This window comes from Heliangelus exortis, chromosome 4 (assembly GCF_036169615.1).
Source record: "Heliangelus exortis chromosome 4, bHelExo1.hap1, whole genome shotgun sequence".
Taxonomy (NCBI): Eukaryota; Metazoa; Chordata; class Aves; order Apodiformes; family Trochilidae; genus Heliangelus; species Heliangelus exortis.
This window is the reverse complement of record NC_092425.1, coordinates 41,231,133-41,255,208: the sequence shown is the minus strand read 5'-3', so window position 1 is coordinate 41,255,208 and position 24,076 is coordinate 41,231,133. Positions and strand designations below refer to the sequence as shown.

General features: G+C 41.5%; 1 protein-coding gene across 7 annotated transcripts in view; it reads right to left on the bottom strand.

Moving 5' to 3' along the window:
- Positions 1-793: 793 nt before the first annotated feature.
- KIAA0232 (KIAA0232 ortholog) overlaps positions 794-24,076 on the bottom strand; it is a 66,340-nt gene continuing 43,057 nt past the window's right edge. For 5 of the 7 annotated variants that reach the window (XM_071744012.1, XM_071744016.1, XM_071744013.1 and 2 more), the window contains 6 exons: positions 20,757-20,823; positions 19,294-19,375; positions 14,441-17,741; positions 6,498-6,579; positions 4,451-4,548; positions 794-3,568 (listed from right to left, as the gene is read on the bottom strand). In XM_071744012.1, the coding sequence (XP_071600113.1) occupies positions 3,389-3,568; positions 4,451-4,548; positions 6,498-6,579; positions 14,441-17,741; positions 19,294-19,375; positions 20,757-20,823 (3,810 nt within the window). In that variant the 3' untranslated portion in view covers positions 794-3,388. Of the gene's footprint in view, positions 3,569-4,450; positions 4,549-6,497; positions 6,580-14,440; positions 17,742-19,293; positions 19,376-20,756; positions 20,824-22,845; positions 22,911-24,076 lie in introns of those variants that run through there. The other 2 variants (XM_071744018.1, XM_071744014.1) reach the window with 2 other exon arrangements.

Genomic DNA, 24,076 nt, shown 5'->3' with positions numbered 1-24,076 from the left:
TGCCAGGAAGCTGAAGAGGAGGCAGCAGTGTGCCCAGGTGGCCAAGAAGGCCAATGGCATCCTGGGCTGGCTCAGGAACAGCGTGGCCAGCAGGTCCAGGGAAGGGATTCTGCCCCTGTGCTCAGCCCTGGGGAGGCCACAGCTTGAGTCCTGTGTCCAGTTCTGGGCCCCTCAGCTCAGGAAGGAGATCGAGGTGCTGGAGCAGGTCCAGAGAAGAGCAAGGAGGCTGGGAAGGGATCCAGCACAAGTGCTGTGAGGAAGGGCTGAGGGAGCTGGGGGTGTTGAGGCTGGAGAAGAGGAGGCTCAGGGGAGACCTCATCACTCTCTCCAACTCCCTGAAAGGAGGTTGGAGCCAGGGGGGGGTTGGGCTCTTTTCCCAAGCAACTCTCAGCAAGACAAGAGGGCACAAGAGGTCTCAAGTTGTGCCAGGGGAGGTTTAGGTTGGACATGAGAAAGAATTTCTTTCCAGAGAGGGTGATCAGACACTGGAATGGGCTGCCCAGGGAAGGGGTGGATTCTCCATCCCTGGAGATAAAGAGCCTGGATGTGGCACTCAGTGCCATGGGCTGGGAACTGCAGCGGGAGTGGATCAAGGGTTGGACTTGATGAGCTCTGAGGTCCCTTCCAACCCAGCCAATTCTATGATTCTGTGATTAAAAAAAAAAGGTTAAAAAATGAGAGCAATGAAAAGGAGCCCAAATTAGGAACCTTGTGCTGTCTGTGGAATGTTTAGTGCTGCACCCACCTTACACACCTCAGCCAAAGAAAACGAACACCAGCACACGCCATCCAATTGTCCTTTTATATTTTTATTCGGTGTTAAGTAACTCCACAAGAAAACAAAATCAGTTACTCTGGTGTACGTGAAATCAGAACAATACAACCACTTGAAGCAAAAAGTAGAAACAAATTTCAGCCCAGGAATGGAAAACTGATACTTCAGTGCTATGGATATGCAATGCGCTTCATACCACGGTGCGGTTCAGCGTTTGCCAACCTTGAATGCTTTTGTTGTAGTTGTAGTTGTTGGTTGTTGTTGTTGTTGTGTGTGTTTCTATCCATACAGAAAAACTAAAAACCACACTTCAACTCTCACCGAAAGCTTTAGAGCTTTAGCCTTTAAACTATGAAAACAAGGAAAGACAATTTGTTATTGCCCAAGCTCAATGTACAGTTTTTGTTTTCCCCAAAGGTGCTGGAATTATTACGTGCCACAATGTAACTTATAAGCAACACCTTTGTTCATTTTATTTTGTTTTTTTTCCGAGCCCTTTCTCACCAAAGAAGCAGCTCTAGCCAAAATTAACTGAGCTGAAGTTTGTGTTTGAAATATGTCCATTTGGTCATTTCTAGTTCTCAAATGAAGTTCTATTCCACTCATCACAGTAGTGATTTGAAGAATTTGTGTGTAAAGTTCTCTTTGACTTTCATGTTACAGTTAACTAGTTCTCAGTGCAGGTGCTAAACAGCCTCTCTCAAGGAAGCTCCAGAAGAAGGTAAAATATATAAAAATCTATCCAAAGTCTGCAAATAAATTAAGGAAAGAAACTGTAAAGTGTCAAAAGATTGGCTGTATGAATACAAACCCTAAAACGTAGCCTACGAGGAGGACCAAAACAAAGTCCCTGGGTCAGGACAAACCAAGCCAATTTTAAGCAAGGATCTCAACAAAAAAGCATTGCACAAATTGTGGCCTGGTTTTCCAGCCACATCTTTCAATTCTTACTCTTATCAAGTGAATAAAGGCAACAAAACTCATTTAACTCAGGAAACCTTTCTAGCACAGAACATATTTCAAAGGCAGTTCAGCTCACGTTCCCAACAGGTAATGGTTCTCATGGAGGTTTATTGCCTGACAAAATTAATGGTTAAGCTTTTCAAGTCAGTTATTGGACTTTCTGCACTTCCTGATGTGACAGCCATGCTGCTATTGTATAGACTAGTTAGTTGTTGTCCTTGAAACTATGAGTTGGTACAAACTCAGAATCTTTAGTTCTGCAAATATTGCTCCTCCTGGCTTATACATTTTTGCATAATGTGTTAAAAAAAGCACAAGGAGTTGAGAAGTCTTGTACAGATGCAACTCGACGATGTATTGACTGTCTAAGTTAACAAAATAAAATTGAAAAGCAAGTCACATAAAGCAACAATCACTACTGCAATCACACAGGTATGCTGGAAGTCATCACTGTCCCTACCCCCACCCACCACACACAGAACTTGCCCCACACATTCTCTCAGAGACACAAAATGAACTACAAGGTCTAATAATTACAGCCACAACAGAGCTAACTGCAGCAGCCACAGGATTTCTTTCAAGTGAAGCACTGACCCTTTGCATTTAAAACACTGAACACTCTGAGCATTTTTAGATTCAGTCATTCAGGCTCAAGTCTGGTAGAGGATGCTTTTGCAGGTTACACAAATGCCATCATCTGCAACAAGACAACATTCTCATTACAAAATTCACAACAATCCACACATCACCCCAGTGGTTTATGATTTTTTTTTTTTTTTTTTTTTTTTTTGGTGTTACTTTTGAAACTTCTGCCTTACGTTGGCAAGTTGCTAAAAAGGACAAAAAAAAAAAAAAAAGAAAAAAAAAAAAAAAAAGAAAAATAAATTAAAAAAAAAAATCCACCACCCCACATTGCCTCCATACCTACAAAAAAATCCTTGGCTTCTCCAGTTAGCAAAAATACAAACCATGGTATCCTCAGTGTTGGTTTGTGGGAGGGGGGGGAATCATAGGATAGAAAACACAGTTTCTGTAAGTCTCTAAAGCACAACCCTGTTGTTCCTACTTCAAAGTTATGAGATTTACTGGATGAAGACTGGACAAGTCATTCATGCTTTGTCTCCTGCGCTCAGAAAGGCACTGATAGATTACAGTGTTAAGTATTTATCTCCCAGTTCTTAAAGAACAAAGCCTAATGTGCAGAAAGCTGAAGTCTCTGGATAGCAGAAGTAGTTGTAGACACTGCAATGCTAAGAAGATCTCAGTAGTGGTAGGGCTACAGTTACGAATGAAAATAACTGCAATTAAGATGCAAAAAAGCAGTGGTACTACTAAGACAAGCACATGCACATCCATTCTTGATTTGACAACACAATCTAGTCTAGTTCAAATAGCCAAGAATTTAACAGGTTTGTTTTTTTTTTTCTTTTTTTCTTTTTTTCTTTTTTTTTTTTTGGAAAAAAAAAATCTTCAACGGGACAGCTGTGTCCTCATCTATAAAATAAGCAAGAAGAGAAAGATAAATACACATCTGAATCCATTAACTGAAGAGGAAACTCAAGTTGTTGTTTTAGAGCTACAGACCCTCAAAAGAAGGATAAGTTTTCCATCTCATGTTACTTTGAAACCAGCTGTTCTACTCTGCAGTTTTTAGAGTTGAGTTCGAGAAAAAAGCTCCTCCTCACACGGATCAGCCCACTCACTTCCACCTTCTGAAGCTGAGTCTTCAGAGCTGGAGCTATCACTGGAGTAGATCTTCTTCCTGAAGCCATTTGGTTTTGCCTCAGCATTTATATCATCTGCACATCTTGCTTCATAAACAGAAGAAACCTAAGGAGTTAAACTGACAGTGTTGATGGGGAACAATAAAAAACCCACTTGTTTTTTTGTTTTCTGAGCTGGGAGGTTATACAGTTGTTGTTCAAAAAAGGTGTCATGATTACAGGGACAAAGTCCTTCATTTTCCTGAGCCCACTATGTCAAAAGGACTGCAGAACAGCAGGAAAAAAAAAAAAAAGGTGAGGCCTTTGTTACCTTTTCCTATTTCTTCATTTTGGGATTTGCACACGACAGCAAGAGAATCAGAAGTGAACTCAGCAAGCACCAATGTCACAGCTCATGTTAGAAAATTACTGTAGGTGTCCTCTCTAAAATCTGATACTAAACATCAGGAAAACACAGCACAGATCTGGCTAAACTTCAGGCAAACCCAGTGTATGTCCCCTGACTCAGTAAAGCTGTAGCAAGAATGTCACAGTGGGAATTTAAGTGCTCATCACTATCAAGTTTCCAAGTGTATCAGTTACTCAAAGCTCTCCCTACATGAAACAAGGAGGGGTTTGCTTGTAAACAGGACAGAATGCAGCACACATCATGTTTACACCTTTAGTTACTGCTCCTTTCTGCTTCAGAGTGCACATCAGCCCACTCTGAAATTAAAAGTGGAGGAAAACCAGACTGACAACACAAACAAGAAAAAGCAGAGTGTTCCCAGAGGAAGCTGAGTTTGCTTAACTACTGGTAGTACAACAGTGAGGAGTGTTCAGGATACAGAAAAGAAACACAAAGAAAGAAAAAGAAAAGTTTTGAAGATTTTGCACAGGAATTTCGTGTGAGGCCAGACTGAAAACTGTGATGAAAGGGCAGAGGTGGTGGCACCTTTTTCAAAGAAACAGAAAAAAACCTCCTCCCCCAGCCCAATGACACACTTACCATATTAAAATCTAAAAGATGTTCATCATCATTGGATATTTCCTTTACATCTGCAAATTCTCCTACACCATTCTCTCCCTTGGCATTTGTATAACACTCTTACATTGTGATTGTGGGGGTGTTTCACAGGAAAAAGGAAGGAAAAAAAAAACAAAACAGAATTGAGGAACACTGTTATGTACATTTAGCCAAAATGAAATCATCTAGAGAAAGTATTCTTGAAAGTCACACTCTAAGCCATGAAAACTCTGAGCTTGTGGAGGATTTTATGGTTTGACATCTTTAAAGAGATAAACGTTATGGAAACATCATCAAATCTTACCTGGATAACCAAACAATAATAACAACAACAAAAAAAGTATCTGCTCAGCTAATGGAAACATCTACAATTGTAAGGTACAAAAAGTATTACACTTTTATTATAAATTTTTTCAATTCTGACACTGCATGGTGTTTAAATTGCTGCTGTTTCTACACCCACATAAAACACAGAACAGTGCTCTGCCTGCCTGAAGCTCAAAACCAGAGCTGACACGAGTGGCTGTGATTTCTACTTACCAGAGAGAAATTCCAAATACAGTTTCACCACATATTTATTTATTATCTATGGGTGACATGCATCAATTTCCATCTATTAAAAATACCCATACAGAAAACTCTACAGCTAAAGTTTTGTGAAATAATAACATTAGCTCTGAGGAGAGAGCTCTAGTTTAATGAAAATTAGTCTAAAAGAGGAAATGCTGGAACTGTTCTACTTTGTAGAAATTTTGCCACTCTACAAAGCTGGTTCTGGACCCCCCAGGATTTTTTATCCTGGAAATTCTGCCTTCCTCTGAGACAGTTCTGCAGTTCCCCAGCAGATGTCAGCAGAAAGATGTCACAATTCACCCAGGAACCCAAGCACTAAACCCTGCCAAGCCAAGCACATCCTCGGGAGTGTGAGCCACTGCACCAACAAAACCTCTGCAGTTATCACTGCGGGGGAAAAAAGCTTTACAAAAAGACACTATTTCTGCTTTTTCAGTGCTGAAGTGTTGATTTTTTTCCTTTTATGGGAGGTTCTGTGAGCAGTCCAGGAGGCAAATCCAAGTCTCATGGGTAACAATCAGTTCTCTTCCACTGTGCAAACATCAATACAGTCAGGAGGGAAGAAGTTAAGATGTTCCTGAAAGGAACCCACTGTCCTGAGCACCAAAGGAAGGACCTTTAGGCACCAAGAACACTGCTCAGGTTGTTTTATTTTCATTTGCACTCCAGAAACAGCTCAGTAATAATTACTGGTGCTCTCCTTTCAGCTTATGAAGGAACCAGGTCTCTGATAAATGTTTCTTACACTCAGGCTGTCAATTAGGTGTAGAGAATGCTCTTACTTAGTTTCTCTAAGGAGAACTGGTATGCAGACAGAAAAAAGCTGCCTGGATTCCTGCATCTCCACTGAAAACCTTGGCTTGGGCCAGCTGTCCAACACTTAGAGATTCCTGGGATGCAGCAGAGGATGCTGGAAGCACACCTGCTCCTGCTTGTGAGCAGCATGGCTGGGCTGTGTGGGACAAAAACCTTCCCAGACTGTCACTGTGAAAGGAATGGCCAAGAGGCAAATCCCTCTCCTTCCCAGCTTCAGAGAAATTCCACACATTCACTGGATAGCTGGAATGTCAGTGCTGCAAACCCAGCAAAGGTACCTAACATCTTCTTGTAAAATTAGCTACCAAGTAAAAATGTTTCAACCTGAGTAATACTAAAATGTAAGAGAGTGTTTTCAGAGGCAGATAATTAATATTCTATTTACTTCAACTTAACATAAATGTCAAGACTTTTTTAAAAGCACTTTCATTAAAAAACCTGGAGACCTCCCACAAATGTTACCTGAGGCATCCCAGCTGCCTCTCAGGTAGAGATTTTATTGTGGCAGTTTGCTGTTATTTTTTTTTTTGTAAAATACAGATGGCATTTCCAATTCCCCTCCAACAATTCCAATCCCTAAGAGCACTTGATTCCAACAGGGATGTGAGAGGGGGGGAGTTCAGACAGGCAGAGCTCTTACCTTCACACTGGGATGCAGGAAAAAGGGGAGAATAGAGCGCCTTTTCCCACCAGCACTGCTTTTCCTGGCTGCCACTCATTCTCTGCAGATCAGTATTCAATACAGGAAAGGGTTTAGACAATCATCATGCTTTTTTTTTTTTTTTTTCTTTTTTTCTTTTTTTTTTTTTAATGCCATAAATAACATACTTACATGGAAAGGAGGAAACTGCTATTACAACCCATTTGCTAGGGCTGAGAGGTCACAGTGTTCAATTTCTGGTATTAATGGCCAAGGACTGTCAAACTACTATAAAACATTTATTATCTGAACTCTGATACTCAATGTGAGTGCCAGGCAGGGGCTCACACTTTGCCAATACAGAGCTGTACAAATCCAGAATAAAAAGAGGAATTCCAGCCCTAAACTGTAGGATCTAAGTACAAAGAGAGAGCAGACAGGTACCTAAGAGATGAAAATACAACAACACAGCATTGGTCAACATGAGAAACAGTGCAGTGGCAAATAGAACAGAAAAGAAAGCAAACAGAACGGGAAAGAAAGCAAATAAAAAGACTCAAAATTCAATATTTGAAGTCTGAAAGGGTGAAATTAGCAGTGGCCAGCAACGGGATAACATAAAATGAAACTAGAGAATTAATGGGTAAGCATGAGGAAAAACTGGTTATGAGGATTATTAGTAATTTGTCTTTATGCTAAAAATAATCTCAATCCACTCATTGAAGATGCCTAAACACTCCTCCTCTTATTTTTATGCTAATTTATATTTACCAGGGCCCTTTCTTTGTAAAACTGATGGACATGGCTAAAATACCAAGGACCTGTCACCCAGACATTCCCTGGTTTTATTGCTGATCTGTGGCAATCCCAGTAACCTCTAAAAGAAGATGGGAGCTTTTAACACAGCTGTAGATTTAAAAAAAACACCTCTAGTTCAAGGAGCTACTAAAAATCATTAACAAACGAGGGTCAGCACTGAGTTTCCATCCAGCTTTCTCCTCTGCAAACCTGAGAACATGGAAAATTAACCATTAGCCTCCTTTTGCCCCTCTTTTGTAGAAAAAAGAACCTAAACTTAGGAACAAAAATTAAATAAGAAGTCCTGCCCAAACCAAATAAGCAGCACAAGAGTGTTTGTATTCAGAAGCCTCTGGCAGATCCCACAGAATTCTGCTGTAATGAATACTGACATTATCCACGCTGCTTTCCTCTTGTTACACCCAAGAATGGTCCTTTTGGAGCCACTCTCCCAAAGCTCAAACCCCCAGCTCTGCAAAAGGGAGCTCAGGAAAGTGAAACAAACTCTATTTTTAAAAAAGGTTAAAAAAAAAAAAAAAAAGATAAAAATGCAAGCTCCAAAACTTTGTAAGAAATAGGTGCATTTCCAACTAAATTCTATCATGGAAGTCTCACTCTGCTGCTGACTACAGATAGAGGCATCTCAGCTCTGCAGACACAAAGCTTCATTAACTTCACAGCTGGTGGGAGCTGCTCTCCTTCCTGCACATCTCAGCAGCAGGAGGAACCACAGGGGGCTACAACCAAAGGCAGCTGGATTCTGAAAAGCTGTAACAAACCCCAGTGTGCCTGTTCCCTGGGACAGTCACCACCAGAGCCTTCAGATCTGCTGCAGGATGGCACCTGTGTCCTCCCCACCACCCCTCTGCTTCAACAGCAGAAGAGGTGGAGGGAGGCAGAACCATCTCCTACAACTTTACACATCTGTTATCATGAATTTCTGAAAATTAAAGGCTCACAAAATGGTTTGGGTTGGAAGGGACCTTAAAGCTCACCCAGTCCCAACCCCCTGCATGGGCAGGGACACCTCCCACCAGCCCAGGTTGCTCCAAGCCCCATCCAACCTGGACTTGGACACTGCCAGGGATGGGGCAGCCACAGCTTCCTTGGGCAACCTGGGCCAGGGGCTCAGCACCCTTAAATTTAATTTTTTGTAATGTCTAACCTGAATCTCTCCAAGTTTTCATCCCTCAGTTGCTCCAAGCCCCATCCAACCTTCAACACGCCCACAGCAAAAAGTTGTATTAAACTGTAAGGACAACTGAACCTGCTCTGAAATCCCTGACTATCAAAAAGAGCAGAGAAACAGGTCATTTAAAAGTCAAAGCAGCAATGAACCTGTTGAGTCACATCCCAAATGATCAGATCCTGATTTCAGTCCATCAGGTAGCCAGGGAAGACAGATATGGCTCAAGAAGTCAGTGACAAATGAACAAAGAGAGCAGAGTCTAGACTTTATACTCTTAAAACCTATTTAGCAATCACCTAATTCTCAAATTTCACTGAAAATATGTCAGGGACCCTGTAGGGTCACCAAGACTCTGCCCTTGCACAAAGCTGGAACCACCAGCAATGCACTTTTCCTACACTCCAAATCTCTTCAAGACACAATATCCACAGCCACCCTAAAAATAACTAAGCCTCACAGTAAGCTTGTTTTCAGGTTGGAATTCTTTTTTTTCAACTTCTCTTGCTGTGATTTAAGGTCATCCCATTGACTTCCTTGCTGAGCCAACAGGACAACACAGCCTTCTCCTTATCTCTTGTAAGCATGAACATGGCTCTGCCAAACTGCTGGGTTCCTCTTCTTGAGTTCTTATTTACAGGTGCTGATTTATGCTCAGCTTATGATCTGTGTGAAGACCCTTTTCTGTTTCACATCATTTTCATGCTGTTCACAGAGGTTTGGTTTTTTTAAAATTTTTAAATTATTTTTCATTTCTTTAGAAGAATGTACTTCTCCCGGCTGGATTGAATTTTACTTTTCACTTCTCCAGTTCAACAACCTTTTGATTTTCTATTTTAATTTTGTCTTTTTTTTTTTTTTTTTTTAATTCTGTCAGGTCTAATTGCAGACTTTCTCAAGTTGACATCATCTGGGATTTTCATAAACATGTGTTTTACTCCCCAGACTTGAAAAATTTATCACTCCCTTTCTCCTCTAGTGAGTCACTGACTCTTATTTTGAGTGTGCAATCTTTTTGCTAAGCCAGTGCTTAAAAACCTTCTCACTTTCTCATGCATCCGTGCCACTTACTGGTTAAAACAGTCATTTAGGGAATTTAAGAGACCCACTGGGAATGCCAGAGGTTCCATTTTCCTCTTTAAAAAGATAGAAAATATATAAAAATCAAACATATTTCCATCTTCTGCATGATCTCAAACAAGTATTCTGCTAATCTGTTTCCAAACCAGTTGCTGCTCCTCATATTTAGCTGAATATTCTTAAGACCACCTGAAACACTGTAATTTATCTGTGCTACTCCTTTGTTTTAATGCCTTCCCACCAACAATTCAAACAACAAAAAAACCCAAACACTAAGCAGTACTTTTTTGACATTACCTTTTCATAGCTTTCCCAATTTGCTGGTTCTGTCTCTCAGAAATATCCTTCAGTCATTTTGTCTATTCCTGATTTACCTCTAGGACTTTCAGGAGTACCAAAACTTTATTTCATTGCTTTTCTTTATACCTCGGATTTTTCCTCTGGATTTTTATACTGTTGTTTGTGAGCTACATCTTTTTGAAGTCCCTCTCCTACAAGATCCTTTCATCCTTCAAAATCTCAGCAAATTAATGTCTTGCTGACTAGAAAATTAGAGCTCAGAGTCTTTGTAGGTGTTTTCATCATCTACCACGAGCAGCACACATCAAGAACCATCTGGACCAACCTTTTCTCAGACAGGCCCAAAGATACTTTTAAGAAATGTTTTTAAAAATGACTTCTTAAAAAACTTTGCTGTGGATGACTCTGTGTGCTCTTAAATGTTTTCCCCACTTGGTTCTCCTGCTTTTCAGGCACAAAGCACTGAATTTTGCCTCCCTCTTCTCCCTTCTTCCCTACACTACTGACTTCAGACCCCAGAAGGCACTGCCCTTCCTCTCCTGACAGCCCTTGCTGAAGGAGTCACACACAACCAAAGCTTTGCCTCACAAAATCTCACAGTCCAAGTGAGTAAGGAGAGCCATAAAATTACATTAAAATTCCCAAATGCATCATCCTGGGCTCATTCATAGAATCCTAGAATCCTAGGGGTTGGAAGGGACCTCGAAAGATCATCTAGTCCAACCCCCCCTGCCAGAGCAGGGCCCCCTAGAGTACATCCCCTAGGAACGTGTCCAGGGGGGTTTTGAATGTCTCCAGTGAAGGAGACTCCACAACCCCCCTGGGCAGCCTGTTCCAGGGCTCTGTCACCCTTACAGTAAAAAAATTTTTTCTGATATTCAACTTGAACCTCCTATGCTCCAATTTACACCCATTACCCCTTGTCCTATCACTGGTCACCACTGAGAAAAGCCTAACTCCATCTCCCTGACACTCACCCCTTACATATTTGAAAACATTGATGAGGTCACCCCTCAGTCTCCTTTTCTCCAAACTAAAGAGACCCAGCTCCCTCAGCCTTTCCTCATAAGGGAGATGTTCCACTCCCTTAATCATCTCAGTAGCTCTGCACTGGACTCTTTCAAGCACTTCCCTGTCCTTCTTGAACTGAGGGGCCCAGAACTGGACACAATACTCCAGGTGTGGCCTCACCAATGCAGAATAGAGGGGGAGGAGAACCTCTCTTGACCTACTAACCACACCCTTTCTAATGCACCCCAGGATGCCATTGGCCTTCTTGGCCACAAGGGCACATTGCTGGCTCATGGGCATCTTCTTGTCTACCAGGACCCCCAGGTCTCTTTCACCTACACTGCTCTCCAGCAGCTCAGCCCCCAACCTATACTATTCAGACCTCCCAAGTTTGGTATCAACCCCAACAAAACCCAGAAATCCTTTTATCCAAAGCAAGATCTCAAGACTCTCAGCATTCTCAGGGCATTCCCACTGGATCAGAGCCCATCTCAAACTGGGTGGCAAGAGATTCACTGGTGATACACCCAGAGACCATTAACTGGACCAAACTGGGTATCTACCCAGGACTCCAGGGCTAAATGGTCAAAATGGAGGAAAAAGGATTGCACTTCAGGAGGCATTTTGTTGTTGTATTGCTTAGGGGGTGTTATTTGGTGGTTTGTAGTTTTACATCCTAATTTTTAAAAAAATCTTAACTCTAGGTATATGATTATTCACTCTTTAAGAGCTTTTACAGCAAATTCCTTCTCCAAAGTGCTCTAAGAGAAGAGGGAGGAAACTGAAGCAGAATCTCCTCCTGTCTTACAAGCAGGATGTATTCAAAGATTTGTGTTTGCCAAGAATATAATTCAGGTTTATTCAATATAATTCAGGTTTATGTGATGGAAAATAGAAGGTTTCACTATGACACCGTGCTCTATATTAGTATTTTCACACCCATTATTTATGCAAAAATACTGGAGGTACCTCAGAACACAACTCAAACTTGATGTTAGATAGCAGTGAGTTAAACAGGAACTTTAATTTTTTATTGCAAGACAGTAAAAGGATGCACAGGAAGTTTCATTTTCAAAAAATCCTTTACAAATGTTGCTCTATACTAATCAGTCAATTCCACAGCCTCTGCTCAAATTCTTTTTTCTCATGCATCTGCATGGGGGGGGGTGTCCAGGAAGAATGCTTCTCCTAAACCATTCTAATCCTAGGTATTTCATGTTGATTTTGTTTAATGCTCATGAAAATAAATAATATCACTCTTTAATGAACACAGCTGCATGACATGCACTCTTCCTGCACACAATATATAATTATCATCCTTACTGATTAAAGTTTGCTTCATAACCAACATATTAGATTTGGTTTAATGCTTAAAAAAAAAAATAAATCTCTTCTTTTACAGACTTAACTGCAACAATAAATTGATAGAAATGTTCTCAAGCCAAAAAGCCTCTTCAGATGCACAGTAATGGCTCTGAGCAAAAGCCCAGTCTGAGGCTGGGCTGTAACCAGGCTCCTCAAACACCCTAGGAAGAGGTTAACTGCAAACCAAATTTTCAGCTTCTTAGTGGCTTAGAATTTTGAAGCTATGGAAACACCTCCAGAATCACAGGACCTGAGCAAGGGAAGCAGTTTTTGTTTTCCTCTTGCAATAAGGAACTTAAAGAAAATAGTACCAAAAGCACTATTAAACACCAAAGGGTTTTTTTCCCAGGTCTCAGCCACCCTAAACTATGGAACCACTAAAGTTATAGCAGACTGGGATGAATCAGTGGTTGAAGATGAGAATAAACACCCCCATGGAGCAGTAAGCACTCAGAATGGAGATTTGGAAAGGGCTGGAAAGAACTTCAGATCCTTGCTGTCACAAATTATTATTCCATTTGCTCACTCATTATGTCCTCCAGCACAATTAAATTGGGTTCTGCTTACTCCTGGTAAAAGGCCACGCCAGAAGCTGTTCTAACTTCCAGTCTGAGCTTAATTTTTTTTGGTGACTCCTTTTGCAAGGCCTGGAACAAACCCAGGGGCTTCCCAGTCTTGAGAAAAGATTTTGAGCCACTTCATTGCCAGCAACTTAACAGAGCTGAAGGAACCAAGATGTTTAGAAAGGGCCTTCACAAGTCACAAATCTGCTTCTCTTGTGCAAACAGCACACATCAACTTAATGATGCCAAGAAAAGGAGCTGCAGTGGCAATTAATTTCAAGCAGGATGAGAAACAAATAGGGACAAAGGGAAAAAAGGAACTCTTAAGGTTAGATTTGGTTTTAGCAAGAAAAATATTAGCTTTCCCATGCAAGAATTAGTGTTTCCAAGTTGTAATGGAGGAGCACACGATCAGGCAGCACAAGCTGGGTGCAGCTCTTCAGTTGAAAATGAACAAAATCCCTCTTCATGTACATAAACCCTGCTGAGTGTGTGGCAGAGGAGGCTGAAGAGGAAAAGAAGATGTAAGATCCAACTCAGAACTATCCAGACACCATTTCTAGGTTGTCCACAGAACTAAATGATCTGAGAGCAGAGCAGAACAGGACTGGTTCAGTTGGAAGGTTCAGCTGCCTGACCCAAAATTACAGTGTTATTAAGAAGCTTCCTGATGTCCACCTGACACTTCCCCTGGCACAGCTGATTGTGTCCTGTCACTGATCCCCAGGAGAAGAGGATCAGCACCTCCCTCTCCACTTCCCCTCCTCAGGAAGCTCCAGAGGGCAATGGGATATTTTGGGCAGGAAGGGACTTTTTTGCTCTTGAAAACTCTGAGCTTAACCTGTAGCTCCATTAGGCCTCCTTACAGTGCTGTGATAGTGACTGAGCTTCTACAGCCAGGATTTTTTTCTTTTTGTGCCTAAGCCAATGAGAGAACACTTTAATTCCCAGGCAATTAAGCTTCTCTACAACCCCTTTTTTTCCTCAAGTTCACATCCAGTAATTCAACTTCCCACTTGGCAGAAACTGGAAGTCATATTGGAGAGCCTGATTTCAGCTCTTCCTCTTCAAAACTTTCATTTGTGTTTGAATCAAACCCAGCAAAATCTCAGTACTCAAACCTTCTGCCCGTTTTAACACATCACATGTAAATCAGAGAAGCTAAAAACCTAAGGTCAACAGATTTTCCAAGTCAGATGAGTGTATGCATGCATATATTTTTAAAGGTATGCAAGATGACACCATAATGCCTGAAAATTGTTAATTTTTCACAGAATTTTCTGTTTCACAGAATGATTTGAGGCTCAAAGGTGATGCTGGAGGTCTCCATGTCCAGCTCCCCAAGCTGGGCCAGCACAAGCAGGTTGCCCAGGACCACGTTCAGGTGTCTTTGGAATATCTGCAAGGATGGAGACTCTACAACCTTCCTGGCCAACCTCTGCCAGCACTAGGCCACCCTCCCAGCATAAAAAAAAAATAAATTATCCTTGCATTCAGATGTTCTCCAGTGTTTCTACAAAACTCTTATTGTTTTTCTAGACAACTACACAGTGAGAAACACTGAACTTGAGCGCTCACACGACAAATTGCTGGCTATCAGCTGCCAGCTGCAAATTCCATAATTTTATAGAGCCACATACCTCTTCCAGCTCTGCTGAGGAAGCAGGATTCTCCTCGTAGGCAGGGAAGTGGCACCCTGCTTTACAACTGCAGAACCTGCCCGTCTCCTCCCGGGGCTCCACTATTCTGCAGTTCACTTTAGAGCTCTCCACGGCCCTCCCATCCGCAGATTCCTTCATGCTGCATTCCAAACAGGGATCTTGGTTTCCCACCGCCAACATCCCGGCCGACTCTTCTTGGGAATCCAACGATGTCTGGGCACTCTTCTCCATCCCAGACTTTTTTAATCTGGGGAGGAATTTCCCAGATTCCAGCTCCGATTTCCCGTAATAATGCCCTTCTTTTTCCGCGTCTTCTTCCAGAGGTTTGAGATCCGCCTGGGGATCCTCAAACACATCCACTTGAGAAGGGACAGCAAGACCTCCCTCGTCTTTTTCCGACTCGAATTCCGACTCACTCCCACCACCTGGGGACAGTTCGGATGCAGAAATGGGGCGGAAGTGAGTCCTGGGAGAGATCCTTATGGCCCTGTACTGCGTCCGGTCGACGCCGCAGATCCTGGGGTGCAGAACCTCGCTGTCTGAATCCGAGCACAGGATGGACTTGGGTTTAAAACTGGGGCTGAAAGATGCAATTCCTTCTGGCTCAAAGGAACACTCGACGTGAAGAACTTGGGAGAAGGGGTTGTTCAGGTCAAAGGAAGAGAAGGAGTACTCGAGCCCCGGTTCTTCGACTTGAAAGTTGCCACAAGCTCCCAGGAAGTCTTCATGGAAGATAAAAGAAAACCCCTTGTTTAATCCGTTATCTCCGCTCTTGGACTGCTCGTTCTGCTCAAAGGATACGAAGGGCCTCCAGAACTGCCTGTGCCCAGGGGCAAAGCTGTTCCCTGGGGTCATAAAAACATCCGTCCCAGCTATTGTCACCACGTCAGAAGCTGCACACTGTAGCAAGCTCCCTTTGGAGTGACCAGGTGGCACCACTGCCCATTCTCCATCACTGTTAAACGTTTTGAGCTCCCCATAAACACCACCGAGGATAAACGAGTTTTCTTTATCCTGGTTAACATCCCAAGGTTTTGATGGTGTAGTATAGTCACCACCATCTACTTTTGATAAGTCATTGGAGACAAAAGCTCTCTTCTCTAAATTCTCCTTCTGACCTTCCCAAAGGTGATACTCTGATCTCTGCACTGCTTTATTGGGCTCCTGGAGGGTTTCAACCTTTGCTTCTGTATCCAAACAGCAGCAATAGTTACTTACATCAGTTGAAAACAATTCATCTTCTATTCCTTCTATTTCTACCATGGCTGCAGAATTTCTGTCTGTCATATTTGTCCAAATATCTTTAATAACCCCTGAGCTGTAGCCATCTCCACGTGGACTGCTTTCACTACACCCCTGTGTAGCTTCATAGTCTTTACTTTCTGCTTTTTGTTCTAACTGAATACCACAGACAGATTCTAGCTTAGATTTTTTTTTGAAAACCAAAGCGGGCATCTCTCCTAAAGTTCTAGCTTGTTGCTGGCAGGTTTCTTCTGGCAAAAAATCTAGAATTTCTTCATCTACATAACTCGAAGACACTCTAGGAACTACATAATTAATATCCTCTGCGTTGAACTGCGTGGATTCTTCATACGGAATATTTAAAGTCTCATTGTCTGAACGTGTTTCTTCCGAGTGTGACCATGGACTACAGGTTCTCGTTGAAAGATTGGAACAGTGTTCATTTTCATCAAAGGCACTATTTTTGGTCCATATCAGCAACCTAGACTGTGTTTTCCCAAGAATATTAGCAGTGCTACTAGAATCTGCGTTTTCATTTCCCAAGCTGAGTGTTTCAAAAGAAAACGGTAAAACAGAGTTACTGCATTGCACTTCAAACACTGAAAAACAAGAGTTTATACCAGACCCTTCATTAATATCTGAAAAGAGCTCTTGATTGCCAGCAAGCATGTGTGAATTAAGCACTGTGCTGTCTAAGATGGGGGAGAATCTGATCGGAGAATCTCCTCCGAAACTTTCCCCATCCGCATCACCAGAACTAGAAGATGAACAGCACTCCCAAAATTGAGCTAAATTACTAAGGTCTTGCAAGAACCACCCTTCAGCACCAACAGAGCTGGTCGAATCTGTCCATATTGCACTTTCCCCTTGCAGCTCCATTCCATCTAACACTATGCAACATTCTGCCTCAAAATCAGTTTTCTCTTGACTCTTCTGTCGAATCATATTTAAAATCCGACTCTCCCCTTGCATCGTATCTGAGGCACCAGGATCCAACATGGATTGATCAATATCCACTTCATAGAAGTGTGTTAGTTCTGACAGATGAACATCATCTAAATATTTGTCGTCCTCTGGTTGAGAACATAGTGAGGTCCCAGCGAGGTCAATCTCCTCGTTTAGAACTGCAGGCATTTCTACAAAGTGACCATCTATGAAAGTACCTGCTGCGAGGTATGTTTTATGAATATTATTGTTGCTAATACAAAGACCATGCACTGATTCAGACAACTCTTCTACAGCCTCTGGGGTCACCCCACAGAGATCTCCTCGGTTGCGGTACGTAGTCTCCAGCTTGCTTTTCCTGCTGAGGGGCACAAAGTACTCTGTGATGGGCTCGGTGTACCACAAGGGTTCTTCTTTGTATTCCTTTTCATTCCTGCTGTCTAAATACAAATCTTTGCCATCGCTGCCACCGGCTTCTTTCCTTCCAATTTCTTTTAGTGGCCTCTTCCCTCTCTTGCAGAGCTGTTTGATGGAGCCGCTGCTACAGCTGCTGCTGCTTCCGCTGGGGACTTTTCTGTCGGCCTTCTCCCCACATTTCACTGAGATTCTGCTCTGCCCGCTGCGCCCCTTTTTGCTGCGAACCTCCCTCGTTTTGTGCCTGACTTTGATGCACTTTGTTGATGCTTTGTATTCACCTTGGTTACCACTAGAGCTGGAGCCAGCCTCACTGGAGCCAGATGACCAGGAGCGAGGACGCATCTTTCCCTCGGGCTTGTGGCGGACTTGCTTTTTGTACAGAACGGGCTTCTCTTCAAGGGTGTTGTTGCTGAACTTGTTTTCTTTCTCATTTTTGCTTTTCTTCTGCTGGGTTCTCTCCTGTACAGTGGCAGATCCTTTGTTGTTGCTTCTGTCTTTATTTACTTCACTTTCGCTGTTGCAGTCCTTTGGAGAAGATGTGTCTGTGCTCGTTGGTGGAGCAGTGGATGAAGATGAGGAGCTAGAGTAAGAGCATACTTTGGATTTATTCCATACAGTCATAATTTCCTGCAGGCAAACTGGCTTTTCAGAAAGAGGAGGAAATGCTTCATAGTACCTGAGAGCAAAACAAAAAGGTGGACATTCAGATTGCAGAACTTCAGACTGAAAATCCCATCACGAGGTGACCCATCTAATTTGGCCAAAAGATCTCAGCTGCTCTACATGTGCACTTGCCACTCGTGGCACTCTGTTTGAATGATAACCAAAGGGAGATTAAGATAAGCTTTTGAATTAATTCTATTAATAGGTTTAAAAATATACTGCCAACTAAAACAAACCCATTTTTAGGGAGTACTAAACCTCACTGCAGACAGAAGCTGTGGATGCTTTAAGGAGTGAAGGCCTGACTCCAAATTTATTAGATAATGCAGTGGATTCACTACAGCCTTCTTAAATGTGTTTGATTAACAACATCAATGAGGAAGGCCTGAATTACAGTCTGTTCAGTCCTGGCTTTCAGTTGTTTTAAATCCTCCTTTGTGAAATGAGATACTGCCTGTTGAGTTCTACATACTTTGATTGTCAAATTATTGAGAAAAAGCTATTACAAAAAAGGATTTGTTCTTGAGTAGTTTCAGATGCTCAACAGCTTTGTGCAACAGGGGGAAAAAAATAGTTTTCTGCAACACTTAAAAGTAACGTGTTTGACAGGAAAGAGATTTATACTGAACTGCAAGAATCTCAAGGAAAACCTGTTAAAAACATTCAGAACTCAGTTAAATGCACATTAGCACACTCAGTTCCCTGAGGTATCATCCATTTAGCAACACTAAGCTAACACTTAGCAACACTATTAGCACCACTGCACTACTACTAAGCTGTTGTACCCAGTGGTTAAGAGATAAGAAGCAGTCATATCTCTAAGAGAAGTCAGTGATAAAACTCCTGGGTGCTCCAGTGGCACTGGACTCAGTTAATAAAAAGAGTTCAGAAGTTATAAATTTTGTTTTCCCATCTCTGCAGCACAAACCAGTTCTGAACAAGATGGGACAAGAAGTAATGGCTTTACACTAAAAAAGGGCAGATTTAGAGTAGATAGAGGGATGGAATCTTTTCCAATGAGGGTGGTGAAACACTGAGGAGGTTGCTGAGGGAGGTGGTAGGTGCCCCATCACTGCAAACACTCAAGGTCAGGCTGGATGGGGCCCTGAGCAACCTGATCTGGTTGAAAATGTCCCTGCTCACTGCAGGCTCGGGCTAGATGACCTTTAAAGGTCTCTTCCAAGATGAACTATTCCAGCAATCCATGAACCCAGGGAAGGGATTCTCTCCCTGCAAGTCCAACGTGTCAATTAGTGCTGGTTTAAAGGCTTTTCATTTGTTTGTTTGTCTTGGTTTTAAGGAAACTAAACCAGAGTATGGTTTGGGTTCTGTGGACAGATGAGAGAAAATAATCAGGACTTAGCCAGAAATTAACCTGGCCCATAGCACCAAATATTCATATAGAAATATATAAAATCAAGATAAACAAAAGAAGATGGTAGGAAAAAGAATCCTTACTTAATAGCCAAGAAACCCAGTTAACAATGTTAACTTCACTGTGCTGAAATGCAGGTGTAAAAGGAGAAAAGAGGAAAGCACCTCAGGTAAGAATAAAAAATACATACATTTCTACTTGATCCTTTGCTGTGGGAGATAAATCAGTCTCAGGAGACAAAGAGCCTTCTAACTTTTTGTGAATCTTCTCCTCTGTTTTGGAAGAAAATCCCACATGCTTAACAGAAAAATTCAAAAAGCCAGTTTATTTTATAACAGTACTTAACAAACCCCAGGATATACACCTGTAATAGCAGCAAATTTCCATAAACCACTGTAAGTAACAGAACAATTCATCATCTGCTTATCATACATAAAGAAATTACAAGTTACCACCCATGATTAAAATGTTTTACAGCTCTCTTATTAAACCTTACACATCTCACCACACACAACTGGCCAGCAGCTGCATGCAGCTTCATGCTTAGGAAAGCCCCAACTAGGAGACTTCCTACTGAATTTTTCATTTATTTAATATCCAAATCCTTCTCCTTGCATTGCTACAGATAATAATTAAAAAAAAAAAGCATCTATTTAAGGAAATATTTTTATGAATGGCTGCATTTAACTTCTTGTGTACTTCACTAACAGGAAGCACCCCTGCAGCAGATTCTGTGCTGTGGGTGGATGTGCAGACAGATTTTCTGTGCTAATGGTGACCTTAAAGATTTCCAATCCTTTATTTTAAAATCTGTAAATTACCCAGAAAATAATGCAGGGAGATGCACACTTAGTTCAGTTTTGGTTTGTTTTTTTTTTTTTCCCAAATAAATGGCTTGGCTCAGTAAGAAAGTGTCACAACACAGCACTATGAAATACTAAGAGCTGTCTAGTACTGTTTGTAAGAACAAAGGGAATGGAAACAGCTAAAATCAAGCTTTAGGCAGGTAAATATTCACCCCTTGCTTATTGCTATTTATGCAACATATTGATTTTATAAGTGTCAGAAGTGTCAGAAGCTGCTGCAATGCACCTGAACAAACATTTACATTTGATGAACTTTCACTGGAGACACCACAATTTTAGATCATGCTCCCTGCCCTGAGCTTGACAACACAAAGTCCTCATTATCATTCCCTAAAGACCAGAAATTTTAAGAAACACCTCTCTGGGATGGCTCCTTGGATGTTTTTCACAGGAAAAAGCAAGTATCTACCAATTCTGAGGCAAATTGACTCTCCAAGTAGGAATCCCCAGAAGGAAGAGAATCAAGCCTACTTTATTTTGATTTTTTTGGTGGGGAGAGAGGATGCTGCATATGGAATATTTACCAATAAAAAGCAGGTATGAACAGTTAGAGCTTTTCAATAAGAAAATTCCACTTGGGAATGGCTATTTCTTGGGTAAACAAAGCATGCTAGTACAGAACTGCTTAAAATCTTGAATGAAATTATGCAAATATATTTTAAAGTTGCATGGCCTGTATTAAAAGCTACTGAATTAACAGCCTGCTCCTCCACCCCCACGTCTCAGAATGTTACACATTTGATAAACACAGAATAAGGCCTCAGAAGCTGAAAGATTTATTTCTCACCTTGCTTACTCTGAAGGTCTTTCAGTTTGGAGCAAAGCTCCTCCACTAATGTTTCAATCCCAGAGCTCTGCACAACAAAAAAAATGACAGGAGAGGGGAAAAAGGAAAAGAAACTTAGTAAAAAAATATTCATTTTACAGAAAGACATCAATGCAGCAGACATGCATTTTCCTTTTTGCATGGCAACTGTGGAACAAAAATTATTAGCAGGCATAAATCCACTCCTGTAAAGATATTAATTAGAGGTCAAAATGCTTCCACAAAACATGTAGATATATTCACAGTGGTTTCAAACTCAAGTCACATTGTTGCACTATTGTATATCCCACATTTACTGCACTCTATCACTTAGGATTTAACCAAGAGGCTCAGAATAAAAGTCCAAGACTCAACTGATCACTAAGATTCATTTTCAGAAGCTAATCCTGAGCCTTTTGCTTCCACAGCTTTATGCTTGTAAGAAAGGATCTGTTAAAAGGATCCAGAAAAATCAAGAGTGAAGGTGAGAAGGGGAACATGAGGAACACACAGATGTGCAGGTGGCAGAGGGAGAGGAAAAGCTTCCACAGTTCCTTCAGGTAAAACCAGTTTGCAATGCCCAGATTTTTTTTTTTTTTCTAAACATTGTGTTGTTTGCTTTGGAGAGCAGAGGGAAACCCAAACAACTTATTCATCTTTCCAAAAGCCTTTATTTTCTTCCTTTATTCCTCTACATAAGCTTGCCATACACTCAGCATCCTTTTAAATCCTTTTTTCAGTGTTACTTTCAGAAGCCTCAGCTTTTACTGTTTGCCTACACTTGCAAGCATTTCTAGAAAAAGCAACAACACCAGAACAAAGTCTTGAAAACTAAAGATGCACACAGAACAGTACAAGGTACTCCCAACAGCCTCACAGGAGAAAACCCCATTCTATTCCCTGATGGAAGAGAAGTTGAATTCCAGTCAGTGAAACACTAAATTCCAGCCTGAAATGACAATTCCTGTTGAATGAAAACGAGGGTGAGGTGGGTACTCTGCAGATATTTGGGTTCTTAGTGTTCCCATGCTCAGGGGGCAGGGGTGGGGATTGCATTCCTCACCCAAAACAAGAGAGAAGGAGTCAGGAGGTCCCCAGCACAGCACCACAGGGCTGGGGATGGGACTGAGGAGAGCTCTGCACCTCAGAATCAGAATCAGTAAGGTTGGAGAAGACCTCTAAGGTTATCTTGTGTCCTATACAGAGTTTCCTCCATAAAACCACCAACATCTTGTCCCCATCATCCTTGGATATCCAGATATCCAGATATCCAGACTCAGATAAACCTCCTATAAAACTTTCTCACCTTCTGAACGTGACACGAGCTTCTCTGCAGACAGCCACAGAACAGACATTCTCTCCAAAGGGAATATATATCAAATATGTTACAGAAATTAACATTAAAAAAGATCTTGTTCTGCTGTGTCACCACGGTGGAATAAAGATTCCCTTCTCCCAAGATCTGAGTTTCTCCCCTCTCCTGATTCCTGGCTATCAACTGCTGAGAAACGTGAATACATGTCACTCAAGTACAAGGAGATTTTATGGAACAGAAAATACTAATTTATACAGTGAAACTGGCTTGTTTCAGTCTCTGTCAGGAACATTTGCAAAATCATACAACCAGAGCAATGACATATATGCTAAATGGTAAATTTTAATTATTTGCAGTCAAGGGAGAAAGCCATTTTCTATTCCTAACTGCACTGCTGCACCCAAGTGCTAAATATAAACCTTTATGCCACATGCTTAACTGCAGATGACTTAGCAGTATTAAAACTTTAGAAGGCATCTGCTACATTAGTAAATTTATCAACACAAAGTAAATTGTTTAGAAAGAAGCCAGCAGCAGAGGAATATGTAGTTGTAATAATCATCTCTTTATGCCTATATCACTCCCAACTCCCTCCTCCTCCCAGAAGGGCATCAGAGGAGGAGCTGGCCTTGTTTTTGTTTAACTGAACAGCCATCTGTAGCAAACCTGCAAAACCTAAGGAATATAATTAAGTTAAGGAAGTGAATCTAGAATATCATGTCAAAAACCAGCCCAAACTGGCAACAATATGCTCACCATCACCCCGAAGAAGTGCAAACTTTTGGATGCGAACCCTTCATTTCCTCCTGTACCATGAAATTAATACTTGAGTCAGCTGACAGGCTGCAAGCTGTCCTGCATAGCAAGCTGATGGAGCTAGTGCTAGCTTTAAAGAAAAAAAAAAAAAAAACCCAGCAGGAAGGGGGGGGAAAGTCAGTGTGCAGAATGCCAAGTCACCAGAGACCACTTGCTCAACCTCTTACTGCGGTAGATTAAGTAAAAAAAAGCTGCAGAGTTACTGTAAGGGATGCCTCAGCAGTTCCCTCCTGGGTGACAAGAGGTGTTCTCCCTCCAGATGATTTTTAGTTACTGCATTTTCTCACTGCTGAAATTCATGTGTTGTAGTTGCAGCAACCCCACTGCTGGAAATTAAGGGATTTCTGGCACTGGTTTGGGCACAAAGAGTTAAACTGAGGTGATCTCCCTGAAGTGCTTTGATTAGATTGAAATTTAAAGATGGTCCTCAAAATGTACAGATGACAGAGCACCTTAAAAACATTTTTCAGTGTGGAAGTCTTGATGCCTAATTATGATCACTTTTGTAATTCCAACACAAAAGGATCATCTGAGCTGATTTAAACTACCCACCCAGATTCCTATCAACACTTTCCTGTCATTCAGACTCCAAAGGGCAGCACGTCAAACTTTTTAAATTCATACTTTTCATTCTGCATAACAAAACATCCCCCATATCAACAACATTCTGTTTCCAACAGATTCCTGTTTCCTTCCCCTGCTTTAACTTACAGCCAGTTTCACCAGAAGTTGTTCTTTTTGGCTTTTCATCAGCTGGCTGAAAGCAAGGGAAGGATTACATAAAGGATAGGTGTAGTGTTACTGGCTTTGGGGTGACTGTGCTAACAGATAAATTAAGCTTCTGAACTCACCCAACATGAAGAGAAGGAACAGTCAATCTGCCTGCTGGAGTTACAGGACTTTAAGAGCCAGTTTCTTCCTTACTGACCAACACCACTCTACACAGAGCCAAATTAATGCAGTTCTGTGAGGAACAAGAGCAATTAAAAAACCCCAAACAAACAGCAAAGCTCACACATATCTGTATGTGTGTGTAAAAATGTTGTTGGGGGGTTATTTGGCTGCTTTTTTTTTTTTTTTTTTTTTTTACACATATATGTGTAGTGTCAAATCTTAAAGATATTTTTTCACATGCTCTCCTTGGGAAGCAATCAGATGACAAGTGGTAACT